This window comes from Planococcus citri, chromosome 3 (genome assembly GCF_950023065.1).
Source record: "Planococcus citri chromosome 3, ihPlaCitr1.1, whole genome shotgun sequence".
NCBI lineage: Eukaryota > Metazoa > Arthropoda > Insecta > Hemiptera > Pseudococcidae > Planococcus > Planococcus citri.
Window position 1 is genome coordinate 63654385 of NC_088679.1, and position 21710 is coordinate 63676094.

Below are 21710 nucleotides of genomic sequence, written 5' to 3' on the forward strand. Positions count from 1 at the left end.
GGCTGATGACTACCTACAAAAACGACATGGACCACGAATTGATCCATACCTTAGTAGGTATATAAATATGTCAAAGCAAAATACACTGTCGAAAATAAATCTTTCGACACCTAAAAAACTCATACCTCGAAAATCGATAGGTACCAGACTTTCCAATACGAGAGTCTGGACCTTACAAAGATTAGCTCTTTGAGAAGGGAACTTGGGGAGTAAAAAATATATTCAGTATAAAAACTTAAAAATAGAAACTAAATTCAGTTCAAATCTTAGTTCGAAGGCAGCAACTTCTAAATTTTTACTTAATTGAAATTCTCATCCAGTTTAGTGATTTTAAAACTCGAACACCGTTGTTTCTAAAAGAATTTATGCATTGTGCGTGGATAAAGTTAACTCAAAGTGAAAAGTGTTTTTTATAATTCGATTTGTTTAAAACTACATCGATCTAAAAGTGTTTATTCGCTCCGTGAATAAAATATTACCTAAAAAACTCAACCAAATAATTTTTCTTTCTTTTCGCGAAAAATAAATTAATTAAAAATTAACACGCGGCTAATTAAAATTAAAATAAAAAAGAAAAATTACCGTACGCCACCCGCGGTGTGAATCGAACGTCAACCGGTTCGGTAAATTTTGAGTGAATCGAGCTGAACGCGATTGATAATTATTATCAATTTTCGATCAAAACAGTGGAGTAATTTGCACGCTACTGTAACTTATATACATTTGTTTTTAAAGTAATCGTATAGTTCGTGTGGTTATTGCTGCTCAAAAGTACCAAGTTTTTTCTATTCAACACTTGAACAGAAATTTTGTAATAATCATCGAAATCTTGCAACAAAAATAAGAAATGTATTTAATAGAGTATAACATTAATATTAAATTCTTTGTATTATGTGTTTCAATTAAAAATTCACTAATTATTGTCCTTTAAAATGGAAAAAATTTTAAACGTTAACTATCAATTGTTTATAAACAAACTATCAATTGTTTATAAACAAATACGTATTTTTGAACAACATTGTATCTAGTATACATATTTTTGAAAAGATATTATCTAAATCGTCAATAAGTTTCAAAATTTAGTAGTAATTTTAAAATTTTATGTTTTTTAGCGGTTCGAAATGGATGATAGGCCCGGTGATTTCGATTTAATGTGAGTAGTATAATTAGATCATTATAAAACTAGAATAATTTTTCGTAATTCTGTATTTATTTTGAACAGATTCAGCTGGATAAAATTAAATACTCCCGTCATTATCTACTTAGGACAAGGATACGGGTATATGCCTGTTTACACGGATCGGTTAGACAACAATAATGAGCGTGGAGAAGATTTAATGCTCTCGTGGTACGCACCGCATCCAAGGACGGGCGAATACACAAATTCCAATGTACATTTAGACGAAATACGGCCTATTTGGTACCGGGATGCGGCTAGAGTTATACACGATAAAAATCGACACTATTACAGAGATGTAGATTTTCGATATAATCTCTCTCTTCATTCAAACAGAGATATATTTGTAAGAACATTAATTATGTAATTTATAATTACGAAGTGTTAATTTTAAAATATCATACAAATGCTACTTTGTTTACATTGTTTAGGTGTTCGACGGTAAAGGAACTGATCGCGGTTTGGTAAAAGCTGACAAGGACCACAACGACGGCAGGTTAGAGGCAGTTTTGCGCAGATTGCACGAAAACTGCCTCTACCATGGGGTACCCATGTACGTCATGGAAAATAGCTATGAGTTTGTCCATGAAAATGACGCCTCAAGCGGATGCAGCAATTGAGGAATCTGACCAAATTCATCCAACAGCCGCCATTGCTGCCCAAGCGGTCTCCACGAGCTCAAGCAGTGGTAGGCCAAAAAAGTTGGTTAGGAAAAAAAATAACGGAAGTAATAACCGACCATACCTTTTGGTTGTTCTGAATTTTAAATGAAAGAAAGAAAATGAAAAAAATGTATACATATGACACTTATACACACATATACTTAACACACGCACACGCGCACGCGCACGCGCACGCACGCACACGCGCACACGCGCACACGCGCACACACACACACACACACACACACACACACATATATATAATTACCAAATCATTAGGGCGGGAGGAAGGGAGTTATATTTAGTTTATTTTGGAAAAGTAATTTTACTGTTTAATATTTTTGTGTTTCTACATTCGAGAATCGAGACGAATAAAATGGGATGAGGAACAAGCCCTGGCAGCTCAACATCTGCCAACTGACCAATGGGATACGATTCTGTTCTCCACTTCCCGTTTTAGTTCCATAGGTCTTTGATTTGGCCCCGATCTGTACATATCTTGTGAACTGAACTGAGTATGAACTTTGAAAGAGCACTGGAAGAAATTCCTGAAGGTACATAGGTAAGTTGGCATCTAGCTTGGACGATTATGAAGGTGTTCGATATCTGTGCATTATTATCAACCCAATTAATTGTTTTATTTTGCGATTATGCGGTCTATTTCGGTTAATTTACTCACTATTATGACAATAAGTTTGGGCAAGAAAAATCTCCGATATTTGTTTTATTATGTGCTTCTTCTGGAAAAGTTGCATCTTTGATTTGTGGAATGACTACAAAATGCTTTTGCCTTACCGTTGGATGAAAGCTCAACCTGGTTGAGCACCGAAAAAATCAGAAAAATCATAAGTTAATTAGTATAAAGGCTAATTGATGTGAGATTTTTTTTTAATAACACATGTATTTTTTCCTCTTTTTTCCATTATTTACATAGTGACCTTTTTCGACAACGGCTTTGTTGATCCAGAAACCGGCGGATGGTATGTGTTTCAAACCATAGAAGTCAACGGTATATCACAGACACGCACTCGAGAATACTACGCATTAGTAGAAGAGCTGGCTTACATGGGTATTCCACTAGCGGTCATCGCCACAATCCCACAGCCACCGGAGCACCTCGAGCAAGCCGAAGTCGCCGCAGCCATGGTTCATCAGCAAATAGCCGATCAAGCTTACGTCACCGATGAACAGCCACCCGCAGAGTAAACACCACCGAAAGTTAATCATTTCGTCGCGTAATATATCGTTCGTAATAATACATATCGTAATAAAATTACAAAATTAGGAGGAGAACTGGAAGATGGGTCCCCATCTGTATGTAAAAAGTACAGATTGAGACCCATCCCCAGTTCCATTTACCACAATTTTTCGTATTATTCTTCGTTACCCACGATCTTCGTATGTATAATTTAGACTCCTTTCGTTTATAAGCGAGAACGTTATTGATTTTTTTTGTTTTTTGTTTATTTTATTTCGTTTGTACCCTCGCCATTTATAATTCCCTAAATGACGAAATGACATCTTATCTTCAAAAAGACTGACTTGAATCTGGGAAATAACTTCCAAGCACTCTGCCTCTTTTTACGAAGACGCCAGGTTGCAGAACTTATCATTATGCCCCTAATTCCGCATTCAAACTTACATAGCGAATCCGTATCACTAATCAACCGAGCCCTATCATACGATTAGGAAATGATTTTTGGCGGACGGATTACGCGCATCCCACAGCTTTTCGAAAACTTACAGGAAAGAACCGCAGGTTGGGACCAACATGGCCCATTTTATCCACCCCCGATGTACCATCACACCGTGAGAGCGCTGAAATGATCTAATAAAACTGTCGAAAGGAAGGTAAGACAGTATTTGGTTTTGTAGTAGATCTGTTTATTTGGTTGGATGTATATAGTGGGACTGAAGGCAAAATTTAAAAAATTTATCAATCCAATTAAATATCATAAAATCTAATTGAAAAAATTGAAATTTTTAAATTAAATAGGTAAATTATTGTTAATTAATATACTAAATCGTAAAAACCTACATAGGAAGTAAGCTGAAACTGATCTGGGTTTAAAACTGTTCAGAGCAACTACTGTTTGAAAAAATCTTCATTTTCACCTTTGATTCTTATTGATTAGCTTACAGAAACCACAACTATTAGAACCGTTTAATAATTTGGAGCAGAAAAATCCGTTTGCACATGAGCCCCCAATTTTTTGAAAATTTAAAAAAAATCAAATTCTCTCAAACATTTTAAAAATTGTCAAAAATGATTCAAAGTTGATGCTGAAGCTTTTCTGGAGACAATCAATACCAGAGAAAGCCCAATTTTTGAAAAAAATTTCAACATGAATCATTTTGACAATTTTTAAAATTTTTGAGAAAAATTGATTTTTATGAAATTTTCAAAAAATTGAGGGCTCTGCGTGAGATAATTTGGAAAAATTTCGGTGTTTAGCTGTCCAAATACAAATTTTCTATACTTGTTCATCAATCAAATTTTTCTGTGATTTACATTACTCGTCGACAATGAAAGACCAACGAATCTGGATCAACGTAACTTAGTTAGTATACGACAGATTACTCCTTCTCCAATCCACTTTCGCTCTTCTTGGAGCTAAAATCGAGGATCTCAGTAAAATGGACAGCTCCAAATTGAGCCCTGATATTTCTTGGGTAAAATTGGAAGCGTTGGAAAACTGCCAATAATGAAAAGGAATTTGGTTAGTATAATTTTCTATCTATCTAAGATTGCAAATACACGAAGGTAGCCAATTAGCAATGTTTTGTTCTGAATTTTTTCTTTTATTTTAATTTTTTTCATTCAGTTCCTATTGAGTCTGTCCTGTTATGAAATCGAAATTGTTTGGTTTTGATTAATTCTTTTCGTACAAATTAATCAACATGGCTTTTGACTTGAAAATGAAAAATGCAATTGCAAGTATTCAAGTGATGAAGTACTGGCTGACGAACACATCAACTTATTTTTTGAACTTTTGATTCGACATAGGTACTCGCTTCAAACCCCAAAACATTATTTTGTGAAATACCATCACTTTATCAACCCGTTTTGACAGATGATATCCAAATTTTATATAATGGAAGTGATTAATAATTAAGTATTCCCGAACGAATTGATTCCAACGGTGAATTTCTTCTTTTTGTGTACAGTTCCAGACTTGGATGAAATTCAGTCATCAGTGTGCAAATGATTTTATTGATGATTATCTGAGCAACAGCTCAGATGATTCAATATCCGAGGTTGAAGGAAAAAGAACCATAAAAAAAAGAGTTCTTGATCACGATGATAAAACAAATCACAAAAAATCGAGCAAATCTCAAAAGCGAGTGTTCATTCCTGACATTTCGATTTGGGATAGATAGATCTAACGGTAGATCATTCATTGTATTAAACTATTAGAAGTAAAATGAAAATAATTGAAAATTGAAAGTAAACGAGATAAAAGTCGTTAACACGAACTGCACATTTGAAATTTTAACCGTGGTCTGCCACCACAGTGGCAGATCTGACAGCGAAATGGGAGAAATCCGAAATTGTGTTTAAAGTGCACAGCAAAAAAACGTTGCTACGGTCTGTTGGAGCTGCCGGTGTGGTAACTGACATTTCGATTTTAAACATTTCCCTTTATCAGTAATGCAACCATTTATCTACCTAATCTGATGCAATAACTATCTAATTTACAAGGTTGATGAGAATGAACAGCTGAAAATTGCAGGAAATCAAAATGTTGAAGATACTGTTCTAAAAATATATCATTGAATTAAATCTGAAATAGGAGAAAATATACGAGTAGATTTGAAGAATTACCTACTTATTAACTGAGCATAAGTACGTAGGTTTACAATACTCGTGTACGTAAGTTTGAGCGCAAAATTTCTGAATCTCAACATACATTATACTTGAAAAAACGAAAACAAACAAAACGAAGTGCTTTAAGCTATGCAGCAGCGATCTACGACCCATTAGGACTCGTAAATCCATGCATCTTGAAACTTCGTCTTTTTATTCAAAGCTGCTGGGAAGAGAACTTTGATTGGGATTCTCCTTTAAGCGCTGACTTAATTGCTCAATGGAATAAAGTATTATACAACAATGACTCATCAAAATCATCGCTTGCAGGATAAAGAAAATGTTAAACCTAAAAATCCACCCTGTCATTATGTGAAGGAAGGAGAAGTAGAGTGACACCCATACGCGTCTCTTTCCAACTGCAAAACAACACAAAAAATAAATCGTGAAAGAGCGACTCTTTTTAACAATGGTTTGATTTCGTAAGCAGTTCACGAACCTAACCAAATAATCGGTAAAATACATAAATTATTAATAAAGAAATGTTTTATTCGGTAATACTAAGTAGGTAGTTATATGTTACGTCTTACTCTGCAGTTCAGGTCGAAATTCATGGAGTGCCGCAGTAAGACAATCAGCAAAAATACCGGAAGGTTAATTTTTCAATTTTTTTCATATTTATTATGTCATAATATGTAAATGTCACTTCCAACTAAAAGTTGAATAGGACGTTGTTTTTCAGAAAATAAATCATTATCTGCATAGTTAAATGTACGAGGTACTATATTATCGATGAGGGAGGGAGGGAGGTGACTACGTTTCTCATCACGAAATTAACAGTTAAAAAAGGTAATGTGATTTTATTCTGTGAAACGAATAATTAACGTAATTAAAGGTGGTAGAGAGGTGAAAATTACTCGAAGAAAAAGAACTAAGAATCTGAACCAGCTGTTACTCAACAACGTAGGTATCAAAGACAGTACACTTTTTGTAGACCTGTACAGATCCTACGGTTGTTGGAGTGAAACACCTACCCCTCTTACTGCTGTCACCCACTCGTAACTCTCCTTCGACAAACGAGCTGGTTCAAAGGCGATACACTATACAATAGCGCTGCCTCGGCAGAATCTGGCTCGTAACATGGTGAAATATCTCATTCTTAATGCGCATTTAAAAATGGTTGCTTTTAAGTTTTGATTTCTCGAGGTAACTGCCAATAATAAAAAGGAATTTGATTAGTATAATTTTCCATCTATCCAAAATTGCAAACACACAATTTTGTTTCATTTTGTTCCTATTGAGTCTAGCCTATTATGAAATCAAAATTGTTGTAATTTCGAGTGTTCTGGATTAATATAATGGCTGAAGGTAAGTAAAATTCACGAAATTACGTACCTATTTAGGTAGATACCTAATTTATTCACGTTTCAAAAGCATAATGAATATTTATTCCTTCACTGTTATACCTTGGTTTTGATAAATTCTTTTTGTACAAATTAATCAACATGGCTCTTGACTTGAAAATTAAAAATGCAATTGCAAGTGATGAAGTACTGGCTGACGAACACATCAACTTAATTTTTCGAACTTTTGATTCGACATACCCGCTTCAAACCCCAAAACATTATTTTGTGAAATACCATCACTTTATCAAACTGTTTTGGCAGATGATATCCAAATATCATATAATGGAAGTGACTAATAATTATTCCCGATCGAATTGATTTCTACAATCAGCTCGTATATACATGTAAGTAAGTTTATGTAGACAGTTTTTTTTTTTTTTCAATGAAGAAAAGTAGGGTCATTCCAAAAATGACCTCAAGTCCTCCGATTTTTGCTAAATAAGGAAAATGCAATACTATTTGTGTCACCAGTTACCAAACTGTAAGTATACATAGGTACATAAACCAATGATTTTTGCAAAGTTCATTTTAAAATAAGAAAGTTGATTGGTTTGTAATTTTAGAATATGTGACTGTCCGCAATAAAACCGACCATCCGTCGCAAAAATCAAAAAATGTTTTTTCGCCTATTTTTGGGCCTTGAACGGTTTAGGGAACAAAAATTCGCAAAAAAAAAAATTTTCGATTTTTTGCGACAGATGGTTGGTTTTATCACAGATGGTCACATATAGAGCCTAAACAAGCTTCTATTTGCCACGGATGGTACCTTCAAGGTGGCACCACTGAAACCAAAGATATACCAGGTGTACACCCTAGGGGCTGTATTCCACATAGTTGTAAGTTGATCTCTCACTTTCAAATTTGTTTCATGTGTACCTACTTCACTTATTAAATGCTTTTCAAACCTATCAAGAACTAAAGAAGGTATTCGCGGAAAATGAGTTCTATAATTATTATTACAAGGAACTACCAAATACTATCAACTGACAATACTGGCAACTCCATCGAAAAATGGTGTTTTAGCCTCCTAGCGGCCTAGGGTGAAACTAAATCTTACCACAACTACCCCAAGCATCTGATTTGCTTATTTGAATTTCGCGGACGCGCGAGATTCAAACCAGTTATAAACCAAACAATCAGAGCATTTTTGATAAGAGTTAGTACCCAGACCGTTCAGATCGCGCTATTACTGTGACAAAAACGCTCAATGTATTTTAAATGGAGTTGCCAGTATTGTCAGTTGATAGTATTTGGAACTACTAAAATTCCACATTCGATTTTTCCACGAAATTCGTACTTTCAATTCGGCCAGATTTTTAATGAATCCGGCTCGGAGGACCATAAATGTTTTCGAATAACACATAAAATAAAACGGAAAAATATTTTTGAATCAAGGTTAGTACGATATGTGATCTCAAACTTTGTAATATATACCTAACAATGACTCATCAAATTATCTATTGCCGGATAAACAAAATGCAAAACAATTAAGTTGAAATACGGTGATACCACGATTACGAGAGAATTATCAGCCAAACGACTGAGAGCTTTACAAGTGAGCTTTAACATTTCCACCAACGAAATTCCTATTCATCGTACTATAACCTTATACAACTTACGATTAAAGCACGATGCTTTGATGGAAATTGCCTCGAATTTCGACCTACCGATGCTTACTTGGAAACCGAAAGCTGCATTGGAGAATATATTTAGCTGGTTAGGATTCGATATCAACCAGCTGGAATGGGACTCTGATGTTGATTTCTAATCTTAAGTTGTATCTAGTATAAAAATTACTGATGTACGAGGGTCGGTCCAGAAGTGGCGCCTGTTTTGCCATCAGTTGGCAACACTGCGTCCAAACGGCTCAAAATTTGGAGGGATTGTAGATTTTGAGTGTGGGAACACACTGGAACAAACAGAAACGCGATATCTCTTCGCGTTCGCGATCTGTGAGCCTGTAAAGATGGTGCTGCCCATTGAGACGGGAGGTGGTATTTTTCTTAGCAAAATAATAAGTTTTTTATGAGCAAAAGGGTTAAAATCATGAAAAATTTATCGAGAATTGTGTCCTGAACACAGCAAGAAGTGTATCGATGAGTCTAGGGTTCGTTGTTGGGCGAAAAGTTTCAAAGAAGGTCGAGCGAATGTTGCTGACAAACCGCGTAGTGGCCGAACGCGCAAGAGCGTTACCGACGAACACGTTGAACAAGTCAAACACCAAATCGAAGCAGATTGGCGCTATACAAATTGAACAAGTTGTGTATTCGTATGGTAGACTCATCGATACACTTCTTACTGTGTTCAGGACACAATTCTCGATAAATTTTTTATGATTTTAACCCTTTTGCTCATAAAAAACTTATTATTTTGCTAAGAAAAATACCACCTCCCGTCTCAATGGGCAGCACCATCTTTACAGGCTCACAGATCGCGAACGCGAAGAGATATCGCGTTTCTGTTTGATCCAGTGTGTTCCCACACTCAAAATCTACAATCCCTCCAAATTTTGAGCCGTTTGGACGCAGTGTTGCCAACTGATGGCAAAACAGGCGCCACTTCTGGACCGACCCTCGTAATTGAACAAATACACGCTTTTTTTAATGAAGAAAAGTAAGATCATTTTAAATAAACACGGGCTAAAAATGACCGCAGATCTTTCGATTTTTGCTAAAAATGAATGTGAGTCAACCCATTAGTAAACGAATAATCACATGATATTAAGAACTAAACAACCTGTTTGCGAATTGGCATAAAATTGATAGAATTAATTACAGCCAGATGAAAAATGAAGCGGATCGCATCATCAAGTACATCTAAAATCTATCTATTGCGCAGGAGGTAAAACATATTACAGAAGATGGTCTTGGATTTTTAGATTTCATAATAGCACTGAAAAATGTATTTGAAATCTTCAACGCTTTGCAGCAGGAAACAGATTTGAAATTTTATGATTTGCTTTCATTCAAACTGTCCCAAGATCACTTGGAGTCATTTTTTTGTGCAATTCGGAGTAGAGGAGGACATAACAACAATCCAACAGCTATCTCCAAATCAAGAGAATGAGAAGGTAAGACAAATTTCAGATTTTTCGATGATTTTTCGAACATACTACTACCTTTGCACCTCAAAACTAAAAATGCAATCTACAGAAAAACCACACCCCCCCCCCACATGCACATACAAGAGAGAAAGCCCTTAGCCAATTCTAGGGTCTGATCGTCCCAACTGCTATCAATTTGAAGTTGCGTATAAACACCTCCTTCTGCATAATGAGGTGAAGTGTAGTGAAAATGCCAACATGAAACCACAGTAGATGTCAAAATCCTGCACGTATCCTCCAGTTCTGAGGATAGAATAAAGAAACCAAACATTGAGATCGATATAGAGGCGTTACTACATAGCAGAAATTGACGAATACATAGAAGAAGAAACGGAAAATGCTGAAGAAGAACAGGGGAACGATTTCCTAACAGATTATGTACAATCGATTCCTGGAAAGTATGCAATTTTTAATAACGTATTTACTTTGAAAGAAAAACCCATTAAAAAAGCAATAAAAGAATCAAACTTGCAGGGCCTTTTAACAGTAGAAGATGTTGTTGCTCATTGTCAATATACTTTCAATCAGGAGAATGTTGTCGATAGTGCCTCACCTTACTCGACATTTTACTCAACCATCGTTTCCCTTCCGGATGAAACGGCGACTCTGGAATATATCAAGGAGCGCTTCAGACAAGGAATAGGTTGAGTGAAGCGATTCTTCATGACATTCTATTTTTAAGATTAGATACAGAAGATCATGATTGATGTTATGGTTTTATGGTAGTTTAGATTTCAACTTCGTCGTAATTGTGCAAAAATGACTGAAGAAAATAAACAACTGATGGCTGAGGGGATTCTATTAGCAGGATCCAGCGAAGATGTGATATTTTCAAGAAAGAATCTATTAGGTACCATGTGTAGGTAGTCAATTTAATTTTTTTATGTAATTTAATTTTTAAGGCAACTGGCGTTAGGCCAAAAACTTATGTTTGACGATGATTATAGATCAGAATCTCCAAATCAAGAGAAGGTAAGATAAATTTCAGATTTTTCGAACATACTCGTACAATCCGAGCAAGTATATGAAGGAACAGAATCGCCAATTTTGATGAGATTCGGTTCACTTTCATCAAACTGTGCCAGGATCATTTGGAGTCATTTTTTTTGTGCAATTCGTAGCAGAGGGGGACATAACAACAACCCTAACTGCTATCAATTTGAAGTTACATATAAACACCTCCTTCTGCATAATGAGGTGAAGTGCAGTGAAAATGCCAACATAAAATCAGATGATGTCAAAATTTTGCACGTATCCACCAGTTCTAAAGATAGAATAAAGAAACCAAACATCCATCGTTTCATTCTATTATTAAGATTAGATACAGAAGATCAACATTTAGTTTGATTTTTTGGTCATCCAGAAATTGATATTTTAATTTTACCAGGTTTTGGAGCTAGTTCTTTTATGTTATGGTTTTATGGTTTCCATTTACGCTCATTTGTTTTATTGATTTTAATGTTTAGTGTAGCAGGGTATCAAACAAGTTGTGGCAATGATGAAAAAGTAATGATTTTAAATGTAATTAGTGAAAAAATTATAAAGTTTATTAATGTGTTCATTTGTGTATAGTTTTTTTTTTTTCGAGTCTATTCTGTTAACCTGCCATGGGTGACATGGCAGATTTGAACGGGAATAGTACCATCTTGTAGCTCTCATCACGGGGAGCAAGGGGCACTACCCACAAGCCCGTCTATTAAAATTTATCATGGGAAGAAACTACGGGCGTCTAAAGTCTAGAAAATGAGCAAAACCAAAAAATGAAAATTTGCCAAAATGAAAATTTAAATTTTTTAGTGCGAAAAACAATATCGGAAATTTAAGAGTACAGACCGCTTGTTTGGATCAGCTAGAGGTTCAGGCGTCGAGGATACTTAAACAATTTCAGGAGGCCTGTAATTTACCTACTGCGACAGAAATGATAGCAGCAATGGATTTCTATCATATTAGTGATTTTACGTTCACGGAGTGCGGCACAGAAATACCGCGTGAGGTTTCGAAAGGTGTGTGGAGATACCCGCTCGTATTTCCAAAGGTTCTACAAGTTCCCTATGTCAAGATGAAAATTGCAATTTTTGGGATTAGCCTGGGATTAGCCTACCTTCATTTTTGAAGGATCCATGCAATTTTGAAGTTTTGAAACAGATCAATTTCTGAAAAATTTCAAATTTACTCAAATTGATCTGTTTCAAAACTTCAAAATTGCATGGATCCTTCAAAAATGAAGGTAGGCTAATCCCAAAAATTGCAATTTTCATCTAAAAAAATGTTCTACAGGTTCCCTAGGTCAAATTTTTCATTTTGGCAAATTTTCATTTTTTGGTTTTGCTCATTTTCTAGACTTTAGAGGCCCGTAGTTTCTTCCCATGAATAGATAGAGGGGCTTGTAGGTAGCGCGCTGTGTTCGCCTCGACGAGAGCTACAAACATGGTACTACTCCCCTATAAATCCCCCATATCACCCATGTCAGGTTAAGATTGATCAAGATGATAACGAATGTGCAAGAGCGCGTTTAGTTGCAATTGGAAGTGCTCAGAAGAAAATGTTCAGTGCTGAATAAAAATATTCACCAGCTATTATGATGGAACTTGTTAGATGGTTGTTGAGTGTTGTAAATTGATTAGGTTTTTTTTTTTTTAATAATTTTGATTGAAATAAAATAATTTTTTGTACACAAATTTGACAAATTCTCTTCTGAATTTCAATTTTTTTGTCAATTTTTTTTACTATTCATTTCATTACATCTTTTATTTGTAAAGAAATATCATGATTCTTTAGAGGAATGCAAAAAGTTAAAAGAACAATTGGAGGAGAATCATGAACTTTTAGATAGGTAGGTACTATGTTCATTTACTATATAATACAGTTCTACTTCCTTATAATAGGTAGATACATTAACTCAGTGTTTATAATGATCAGTTACGCCAGAGATCGAGAAACCATGATAAAAATGTGGTTCTTCATAGGTACTCGCCATTAAGGCAACATATAGAAAAAATTTGACTTTGTTAATTTTTTTTTTTTTGGGTGTGGATTTCGTCGTAATTGTGCCCATCGTTTCTGTTCGGATTTTAACCAAAAATAACTGAAGGCTGAAGGGATTCTATTGGCAGGATCCAGCGAAGTAGTGATTTTTTCAAGAAAGAATCTGTTAGGTACCATGTGTAGGTAGTCAAGCCATAACTGCGCGCACCTCCCCATGAAACCAGTTTTGCAAAATAGACAAAACTGATTAGAAATTTTTTATCAAAAATGCTTTGAAGCTTTCATCATTCTGTGGAAATAAGCTTATGAAACCGTTCTTTGAGCATCGTTCTCAAGTTTTGAAAGATTTTTGAAACGATTACGATTTTAAATAAGTCGTTAGTATCGAATGTGAAAGCATCTTTTTCTCAAGACATCTACTGTCAACAATTCCTACGTAAGTACATTGTTTTTGAATTTGTTTTGTATGTATTTTATTTAATCAGCCTTAAGTCTGCTATGTCTCTTGCCTTCTTTTCTAGTCTCTTAGTTACGAAAATATTTATATTGTTTAATTAATAGAAAATGATAATATTTAAATAATACTAACCTAGAATTTGTGTATTTCTTTTCTGTTTTTTAGAATGATTGTAATTGATTCTTTTGCCCAGTGTAACGATCGTCATCTTCACCGACTGCTTCCTCAACACGTGCCTTCGACCAATATTTTCGAATGGTCAAACTTTTTTTTTTTTTTTTTTTTTAGCTAAAATGGATCTTTAGATGAAACGTAATGTAACGAAAATCTGATTTTTTTATAACCAAAAACGAAGCACTTTATGTTTTAATGAACAAAAATGATCCTATCAACACAAATTCACTCAATACGAAACGAAGTTCATCTGTGGAAAGAGGAGAAGGTTCGCCTTTAAAGAAAATCATAATACCGAGTGAGTATATAAATTTTTCAGATTTTTCGAACATACTCGTACAATCCGAGCAAGTATGAAAGAACAGAATCGCCAATTTTGATGTGATTCGGTTGAACTGGAGTAAAAGTAAACTGATTTTTAAAAAAAATAGGTGGGGGTAATCATATCATAAATCTGGTGGAACGTATCCAAGTATCAACTCTAGATCAACGAATACTGTATCCGAATACCATTGCACTTCAAAACTAAAAATGCAATCTACAGAAAACCCACCCCCACCAACCAAACTATTTATGCATATACAAGAGAGATAGCCCTTGGCTAATTCTAGGGTCCGATCGTACTTACATTCGATTCGTAAGTTACACAAACGAGTAAACATAGAGGAAAAGTAGCTTTGATAAATCAGTGGAAAAGTATTCCTCGTCTCACGTTCCATCATTTGGGTTGGTGGAATTCCGCAAATGTGCGGTCGTATATTATAAGGTTTTCGCAAACCAGACCGAGAAATAGCACAAAGAGATGAGCACATCGCGAGGCACACCAAGATACGTCGAGAAAAAGGGAACAGACGCAGCAGCAGCACCATCAGCAGTAGCGATGAGAAAGAAAGACTGAGTAAAGAGTAAAGCTAGAAGAGGAAAAACAAATTATACGAGTCGATTGAGTTCGGGTAGGTAAAGAAAAGATATAGTGTGTGAGTGAGAGAAAGAGAGATAGGTTGTTGGTTCGGACATGAAATATGTAAAGTAAAATGTAAACCCACTCTTACCTATAACTTTGAGCCGCATATGAATGTAAGCCGGAGGATAGGTTGATACTTGACATTCGTACATACCGGCATCGTTATGTTCGACAAATTTAATCAACAGCCTCCAGTGCTATAAAATATACCAGCAAACAATACAATTAGACACGAACAAAAGTTACTCATTACAGCAGCCATTACACGGCTTGCGCTTTTACCAAAAACAATAACAACAACAACAGCACTACGAGTAAGTAAGGAGGACGACGACGACGTTACGAAAACTAAAGGCATCTACTTCTACAATAGCAACATAGCAATTCTCTCTCGCAAAATACACACCGAAGTGTAATTAATTTACCTGAACGTTTTGCGATTTAACTTGCTCAGGAACAAAACGATTGCTTGTGGTATAACGAGTAGAACCAACAGTTAATAACGTGTAATCTTTCAAACGCTTCCACGATACCTGAAATTGAACACATTTTATACAATTCGCTCTCATTAATAATGCCCATCGTTAGTGTAGTACGTTAAGTACATCGAAACGATATCGTCGTTTCTGCGCCAGGAGGAGCGGCTAGCCTCCTTGTAAACCATTGAAATCTCTGCTACGTCCGATTTATTTAGTAAAGACGTTAGCTTTTACAGATGAATTTTTAATTCTTCGCCTCGCTCACGCTCTACACACACCAACCAACTCAGCCACCTCGATATAAAAAATTTAAATTCCAAATTAAACATTTTTAAACGTCGAAAGAAAATTCTTTCGAAAACAAAATTCGCCATCTCTTTATGAACGAATTGGACGAAGTAAAAAAAAAAAAAAAAAACACCCAAAATGCTAATACCAGTACCACCTTCCCCTTCATCGTTCTGCGTCTACGTAGTACCAATAATAAAGTAACGAATTATATAAAACCAACTCTCGTCACTCGTCTCAACCCCTCCCCCTTCACCACTCCTGTTTTCCTTCTTCGTACTCGTTCGTCCGAACGAATAAATTAACTTTGGCTCTCGTAGTATTTGCGAGGAATAATCTCGCATTTTCTCATCAAACTTGATTTTCTTTCGCCACATTATTCAAAATTTACCCACTCGCGTCTTCGCACCATCGTCGCAGCGCTAACTTGGCGCAGCAGTTTGTACTTTTCATTATCGAGAACATAAACATCAACAAAATAACTTTCTATAGTACGTAGTCGTATACACAACACCGAGTAAAAACGTTCGAAATGGATGAAAGGGGAAGGGGAGGGGGAGAAAAAACTTAAGTTTCTCCTCTCTCTGTTCTTGTTAATTTACCCCCTTTTATTAGCTAGTTCGACTCGTCTGGAGCAGATTTCATTTTGTATTTGTAGCTTTGAGTACGAGCGATGTGTAGCAGACACGGTTGAGAAAATGAAGAATTAATTCGCTATAGCCGAATTATCATCTTTATTAATTCCATTTTAAAATCACCTACACAGAGAAGTAGTGTTTCAAGAAAGGCAACGAGCTTGGGCCAAATTCGTTATTTTAATTGCTTTCGGAGTGATTTTCCTGTTATTTTTATGGATGTGCCGGAGGGAGAATTTGAGAGACGGTACGAGAAGGGATCTGTGGCCTCAGCATTATTCAAGGTTTTTAGCAATTGATGAAACTTGATTTAGTTTCCTAAAATTTCAACAACAAAAAATTGTTCATCAATCAAGTTCTAGATAAAAGCTGGTAAAGAAGGGTAGGAGGTTTTGACAAACTTTAGACCAGTCGAAACACTTTCTCTTGTCTTCTACTACCTCGTACTAGCCCAAAAATGGTCAGAAATGTTCAAAAATTAACATGTTTCAAACATGTTCGCTGGGAGAACATGTACGGGTAATGTCGATTTTTGAACATTTTGGACCATTTTTGGGCTAGTATTGTTGTACTTGTTTAATGTAAAAACATGTACAGAATCTTTGACTTGAAAAAAAATTTGCCTAGAATTTAATTAACTTGCTGTGTATTTTTTTTTTCAGTTTAACTGCGGTAGTCTCAAGGGATCCCCGTCTTGCATTTGACGATCCGGTGGGAGACCAAAAATTGAAAGTGCTTCAAAAAAGAATTGACTATCACTCTAACGCTGTACTCCGCGAAGTGAATGAAATTATGACGTCGTCGGCTAAAAATTTGATCAATTTTCAACGCGAAGTTTGGCCTCCTTATGAGATCAAAGATAGATTCGACCCTATGCGAGAAGAAAATGGCAACTATTTTAATTAAAAATTCCTCTTTTCTCAGGTGGAAGATTGGATCAAATGCTCCGTCAGCAACTCCTGGTGGCACGAATCCTGTATGGTCGCATACGTCATTGGGTCTATTAAATGTGACTTTTGTTCCTGATTTCATTTGATATATTTCATCATATGACTGTATTAAGCATACATTTTCGACTTTCTACTCGTTTTTCTCATTTTTCAGCTTTTATTTTTGAACAGGACTTTTACCCCAATATCGGGGTAAAAGCCCTAGTTCGGAACTTTTTTTTCTCAAACTTCAATTAATCCATAATGAAAAATATCCTTTGAAGATATCCGTTAATTCTGAAACTCTCACAAAATCGACTTGCTGCTCAATTTTATTCCTCATGAACTCTTGTAAATTCCCTCAAAGCATTTTCAAATTTTCATCCAAAAAATTGGAAATGAAAAAGAAAGTGAAGCGATAAGAATATTTTGATAACAGCAGTGAAGGGACAGTGAACGGATCCCTCAGAAAAAGGAATAGTTGCTGTTAATTACGTGGTTTTCATTATTTTTTTGTATTGATTATTCGTTTCGATTATAATTTTCGAGGCTTTGGTTTGAATTTGTTACATCGTTGGCTGTTTTTGAATGGAAGTAACCTTTCAATTTGTTAGCTCGTTCTTTGAATTTGTTATCTCGTTAGCTGTTCTTCAAATGCATGAATTTATTGAAACACGATTGATAATCTCATCTGTTCCCTGCAGTGGACGAACCATCAACCAAGCGAGCTTCTAGTTTGGACCAAAAGGTGCCCAGATGACCAAATTTTGATGTACGTTTTCAAATGCTCAATTTAATTACTTGATGAGCGTAGAAAAAATTCCAAAGTTGAAATTCGGACTTTTACCCCACGTTACTCTACCTTTCTACCAATTTGCTCAATTGTCAATTTTTCGTTTTACAACATATATTTTGCAATCAAAAATATGTTCTTTATTATTCTATATTATATTGTTGTGTTTTTTTAATGTAAAAAAACTGATTCTTTAAAATGAAATTTTATCCAAGTCACTTGGTTGGATCGTTAATTATAAAATTAATTACATCTTCCAATACTTTGTTTGTTTTATTTATTTCAGATATGCCGGAACACATTTCCTCGTGCAAAAACTCTCTACCAACTCAGTACGCTCTACTGCAATCATCACCATAAAGTGACGATCACCGTAGCTCAACCTCGTAAATTGAATTAGCTGAATTTGATAATAAAATTATAAATTAATCAATTCGAAATTATACTTTGAAACCTTCAATGATATTGCAACTATTTTGGGATCTATTTTGTGAGAATTTCGACTTTTTAAACCTTCAGTCCAAGAGTACTTGAAAACTAGTGAGTAGTAAAAAATATTTTGTGTTCTTTTTTCAAGATTCAATCTTAATTTAAGTATTAGAAGTAACTTCATCGTTCATTAATTGCACCCTTATCCTGCCATGGGTGACAAGGGGGATTTATATGGGAGTAGTACCATCTTGTAGCTCTCATCACAGGGAACAAGGGGCACTACCTACAAGCCCCTCTATCTATTCATGGGAAGAAACTACGGGCGTCTAAAGCCTAGAACATGAGCAAAACCAAAAAATGAAGATTTGCCAAAATAAAAAATTTGATCTAGGGAACTTATAGAACATTTTTTTAGATGATAATTGCAATTTTTGGGATTAGCCTACCTTCATTTTTGAAGGATCCGTGCAATTTTGAAGTTTTGAAACAGATCAATTTTGAGAAAATTTGAAATTTTTCAGAAATTGATCTGTTTCAAAACTTCAAAATTGCATGGATCCTTCAAAAATGAAGGTAGTCTAATCCCAAAAATTGCAATTTTTATCTACAAATTTTCATTTTTTGGTTTTGCTCATTTTCTAGACTTTAGACGCCCATAGTTTCTTCCCATGAATAGATAGAGGGGCTTGTAGGTAGTGCCCCTTGTTCCCTGTGATGAGAGCTACAAGATGGTACTACTCCCATATAAATCTGCCACGTCACCCATAGCAGGTTAGCAGGGGGTAAGTTTTCAAAAAAAAAAATTTTTAAAACCACCAACCTCAAAAGTAAAAATTTTCAATTGATTAATTTTTTCGTTGTTTTTTCGTTCAAGATTGGTGGTCTCATTTTTGATAAGCACAACGGCTGGGTCTACGCTTCTCACTTCCCTACTCCATGGAAAGTTGGGCGAGTGATTCAACATTTATCATCACAAATACTTTGTTTTCGTTTATTTAACAAGTATTTCATCATTCATCATTCATCTCTGGTATAAATTCTCAATTCTGTATTGAATTTATCAATCATTGTACGTTATCAGTGCATCATTCAATATTGTTATCAGTGTTATTCTTATCACTGCATCATTTAACATCGTTATCAGTGTTATCTTTTATCACTGCATCATTCAACATTGTTATCAGTATTTTCACTCATCAGTGCATCATGCAACATCGTTATCAGTGCTATCCCTTATCACTGCATCGTGCAACAACGTTATCAGTGTTATCCCTTATCACTGCATCGCGCAACAAATCAACCTAAATTGAGAAGACGAGGTGTTAGGCAAGCTTTTGAAAATTGTATAAGGAAACAATTACGTTACCTCAATGCCAAATCCGAGTATGTCCATCCAAAAAAAACATCGTCGTTTTGCGTCACTGATAAGGCTCTGGGAAGCCCTGAATTGAAAAATTTGCATCGGAGTACAGTTAAAATGCACCACGGAAGATGCACGAAGCTGACCGATGTTCAATCAGAACTCAACGAACCCTACCGAGCATATCCGAGCCTTATCAGTGATGCGTAAAATCGTCCTTTTTTTGTATGGACATACTCGGATTTGGCATTAAGGTAACCAGGGTGTCTCACAAAATTTCTCCGAAGAAATGCAGTACTTTTACAGTACCTTCTGCATTACCTCATTTTTTTTATCCAGCTTACACCGACCCCCCCCCCCGAAAAAATATATTTTTTTGAACCGGTCAAGTGTTGCCATCTTTTGAGGTACAAAATGAACATTTTTTTTTTAATTTTCACCAATTAATTCATTTTGAGGTTTATAAAAAATTTTAAATCAATGATTCTGAGAAAAAAATACAGTACTTTTCAGGCAAAATGCAGTACTTTGCAGTACTTGCAGTACCGAGGATTTCAATGCAGTACTTTTACAGCACTTGCAGTACCTGCAGTACCTGTTAAACACCCTGGTAACGTATTTTAATTATGAACTTTTATTTGAATTTTTTAAAAAATGGGCTCGATGCTTCGTGATCTCCACGACAGCTCGCAGGAAAAAACACTTGGGCTCGGGCGTGTGCTCAAGTTCCCCATAATATACTACTCTAGTGTTATATTTACAGAGAGTTTTCTAGCGAAATGCAAAATCGATTCGAAGTATAGAAAGTAATTAAATTTGAGAAATCCCCCCCACTCCATTTGAGTTGCCGTAACAGTTCTCGTATTTTTTAAAATGTGTCAGCAAATCAGAATTCCTACATATTGTCAATAATTGGACATCACCTACAGTTTCGTCACTTCGTTTCCATTATGGTTCGGATCATCATTCAAATGGTTGAATTTTAATCAAGATTATGATTGTCATCTTTAATTAGCCAAGCATCATTAATATTTTAATGGTACTCTGGTAGTTATTTTTTTTAAAATTTAATATTCGTTATGTATGTAAAATGACACCTCGTACACGTTTCAATAATTATGGAGGGTAAGTTAAATTTTTTCAATTTTCGCGATCCCTCCCCCCCCCCTACTTCAAGATTTAGGTTATTTTTCTTAATAATTAATTTTCGTTTGTTCTGTTTTTTAGAGAATTTCGTTCACAACTTCAACACCCGTTCCACCTAAGACGCCTTGGGCACTCGGCACAGAAGTTAATTTTTGTGGGTTTTTTTAATACATTTTTTTTGACTAAATTTGTGTCGTGTTCTTTTTTTTTTAACATACACGAACGAAGAAGTTCAATCGTTTCTTAAGTGGAGCTACTCCAGTGTTTTAAAGCGATGGCACGTAGAAATGGGTGGTTCGGCTGAGGAGAGGAGGGTTAAGATAGATGGAGCGCATAGAGGTCTACTGAGCTATAACTTGAGAGAATCTAGGCGCGCCAGCTACCTCCGTCGTTTACTCGCCAAACCAGATCAAGGCAAGGTATGGGATATCTCGTCGCGACACTCAGCATCTAACCATTTTCTAGGAAATGGAAAGTATACGAGGTTCGCTGACTGGAGGTAACTATCCAGAGGCGATCGATCGTCTTTTGGAGAAATACGACAACGTAGAGGCGCTAAAAGACGAAAAACGAGTACAAAAAATTTCAAAAATCTTACAAAAAAATGCAGTAGTGGTATATGGGCCCGAACACTTCGCGATCTCCGCGACAGCTCGCGGGAAAAAACACTGTGGCTCGGGCGTGTGCTATAGTGCCCCATAATGGGGGGCTGAAGAGGGTGATGCTGCGGAGAAAGCTGATGAGTACATCGCTCCTGACTGGCCACTGCACTGGCATGAGCCGGAAGGTGAAGCGAATGGTAACTATTCACATATCCGTCTTCATTGGAAGTCGCTGTATTGCTTTTCGGCGGCGGATTATTCGAAGCAGGAACAGAATTACTCGTACTAACGGTAGTCGTATGTGATACGT

General features: G+C 35.7%; 2 protein-coding genes across 2 annotated transcripts in view; one reads left to right on the forward strand and one right to left on the reverse strand.

Annotated features, from left to right (window-relative positions):
- The window catches only part of LOC135840635 (limbic system-associated membrane protein-like), a 390872-nt gene that overhangs the window by 131443 nt on the left and 237719 nt on the right, over positions 1–21710 (reverse strand). The window contains exons 3-4 of the mRNA XM_065357259.1: positions 15162–15269; positions 14825–14933 (exon numbers count right to left, since the gene is read on the reverse strand). Coding sequence (XP_065213331.1) covers positions 14825–14933; positions 15162–15269 — 217 coding nt within the window. The remainder of the gene's footprint in view (positions 1–14824; positions 14934–15161; positions 15270–21710) is intronic.
- Positions 642–3297, forward strand: LOC135841941 (uncharacterized). The gene is made up of 5 exons (XM_065359172.1): positions 642–849; positions 1113–1153; positions 1223–1523; positions 1609–2401; positions 2774–3297. Exons 2-4 carry the CDS (start codon positions 1122–1124, stop codon positions 1795–1797), a joined length of 522 nt encoding a protein of 173 aa, XP_065215244.1. The 5' UTR covers positions 642–849; positions 1113–1121; the 3' UTR covers positions 1798–2401; positions 2774–3297.

What these genes read in the sequence shown, in the direction of transcription:
- LOC135841941 (XM_065359172.1), top strand. Translation starts at nt 1,122, where the DNA reads ATGGATGATAGGCCCGGTGATTTCGATTTAAT. An exon ending in CCCGGTGATTTCGATTTAAT is followed by an intron (nt 1,154 to 1,222) that starts GTGAGTAGTATA and finishes TATTTTGAACAG; the next exon opens with ATTCAGCTGGATAAAATTAA. An exon ending in ATTCAAACAGAGATATATTT is followed by an intron (nt 1,524 to 1,608) that starts GTAAGAACATTA and finishes TACATTGTTTAG; the next exon opens with GTGTTCGACGGTAAAGGAAC.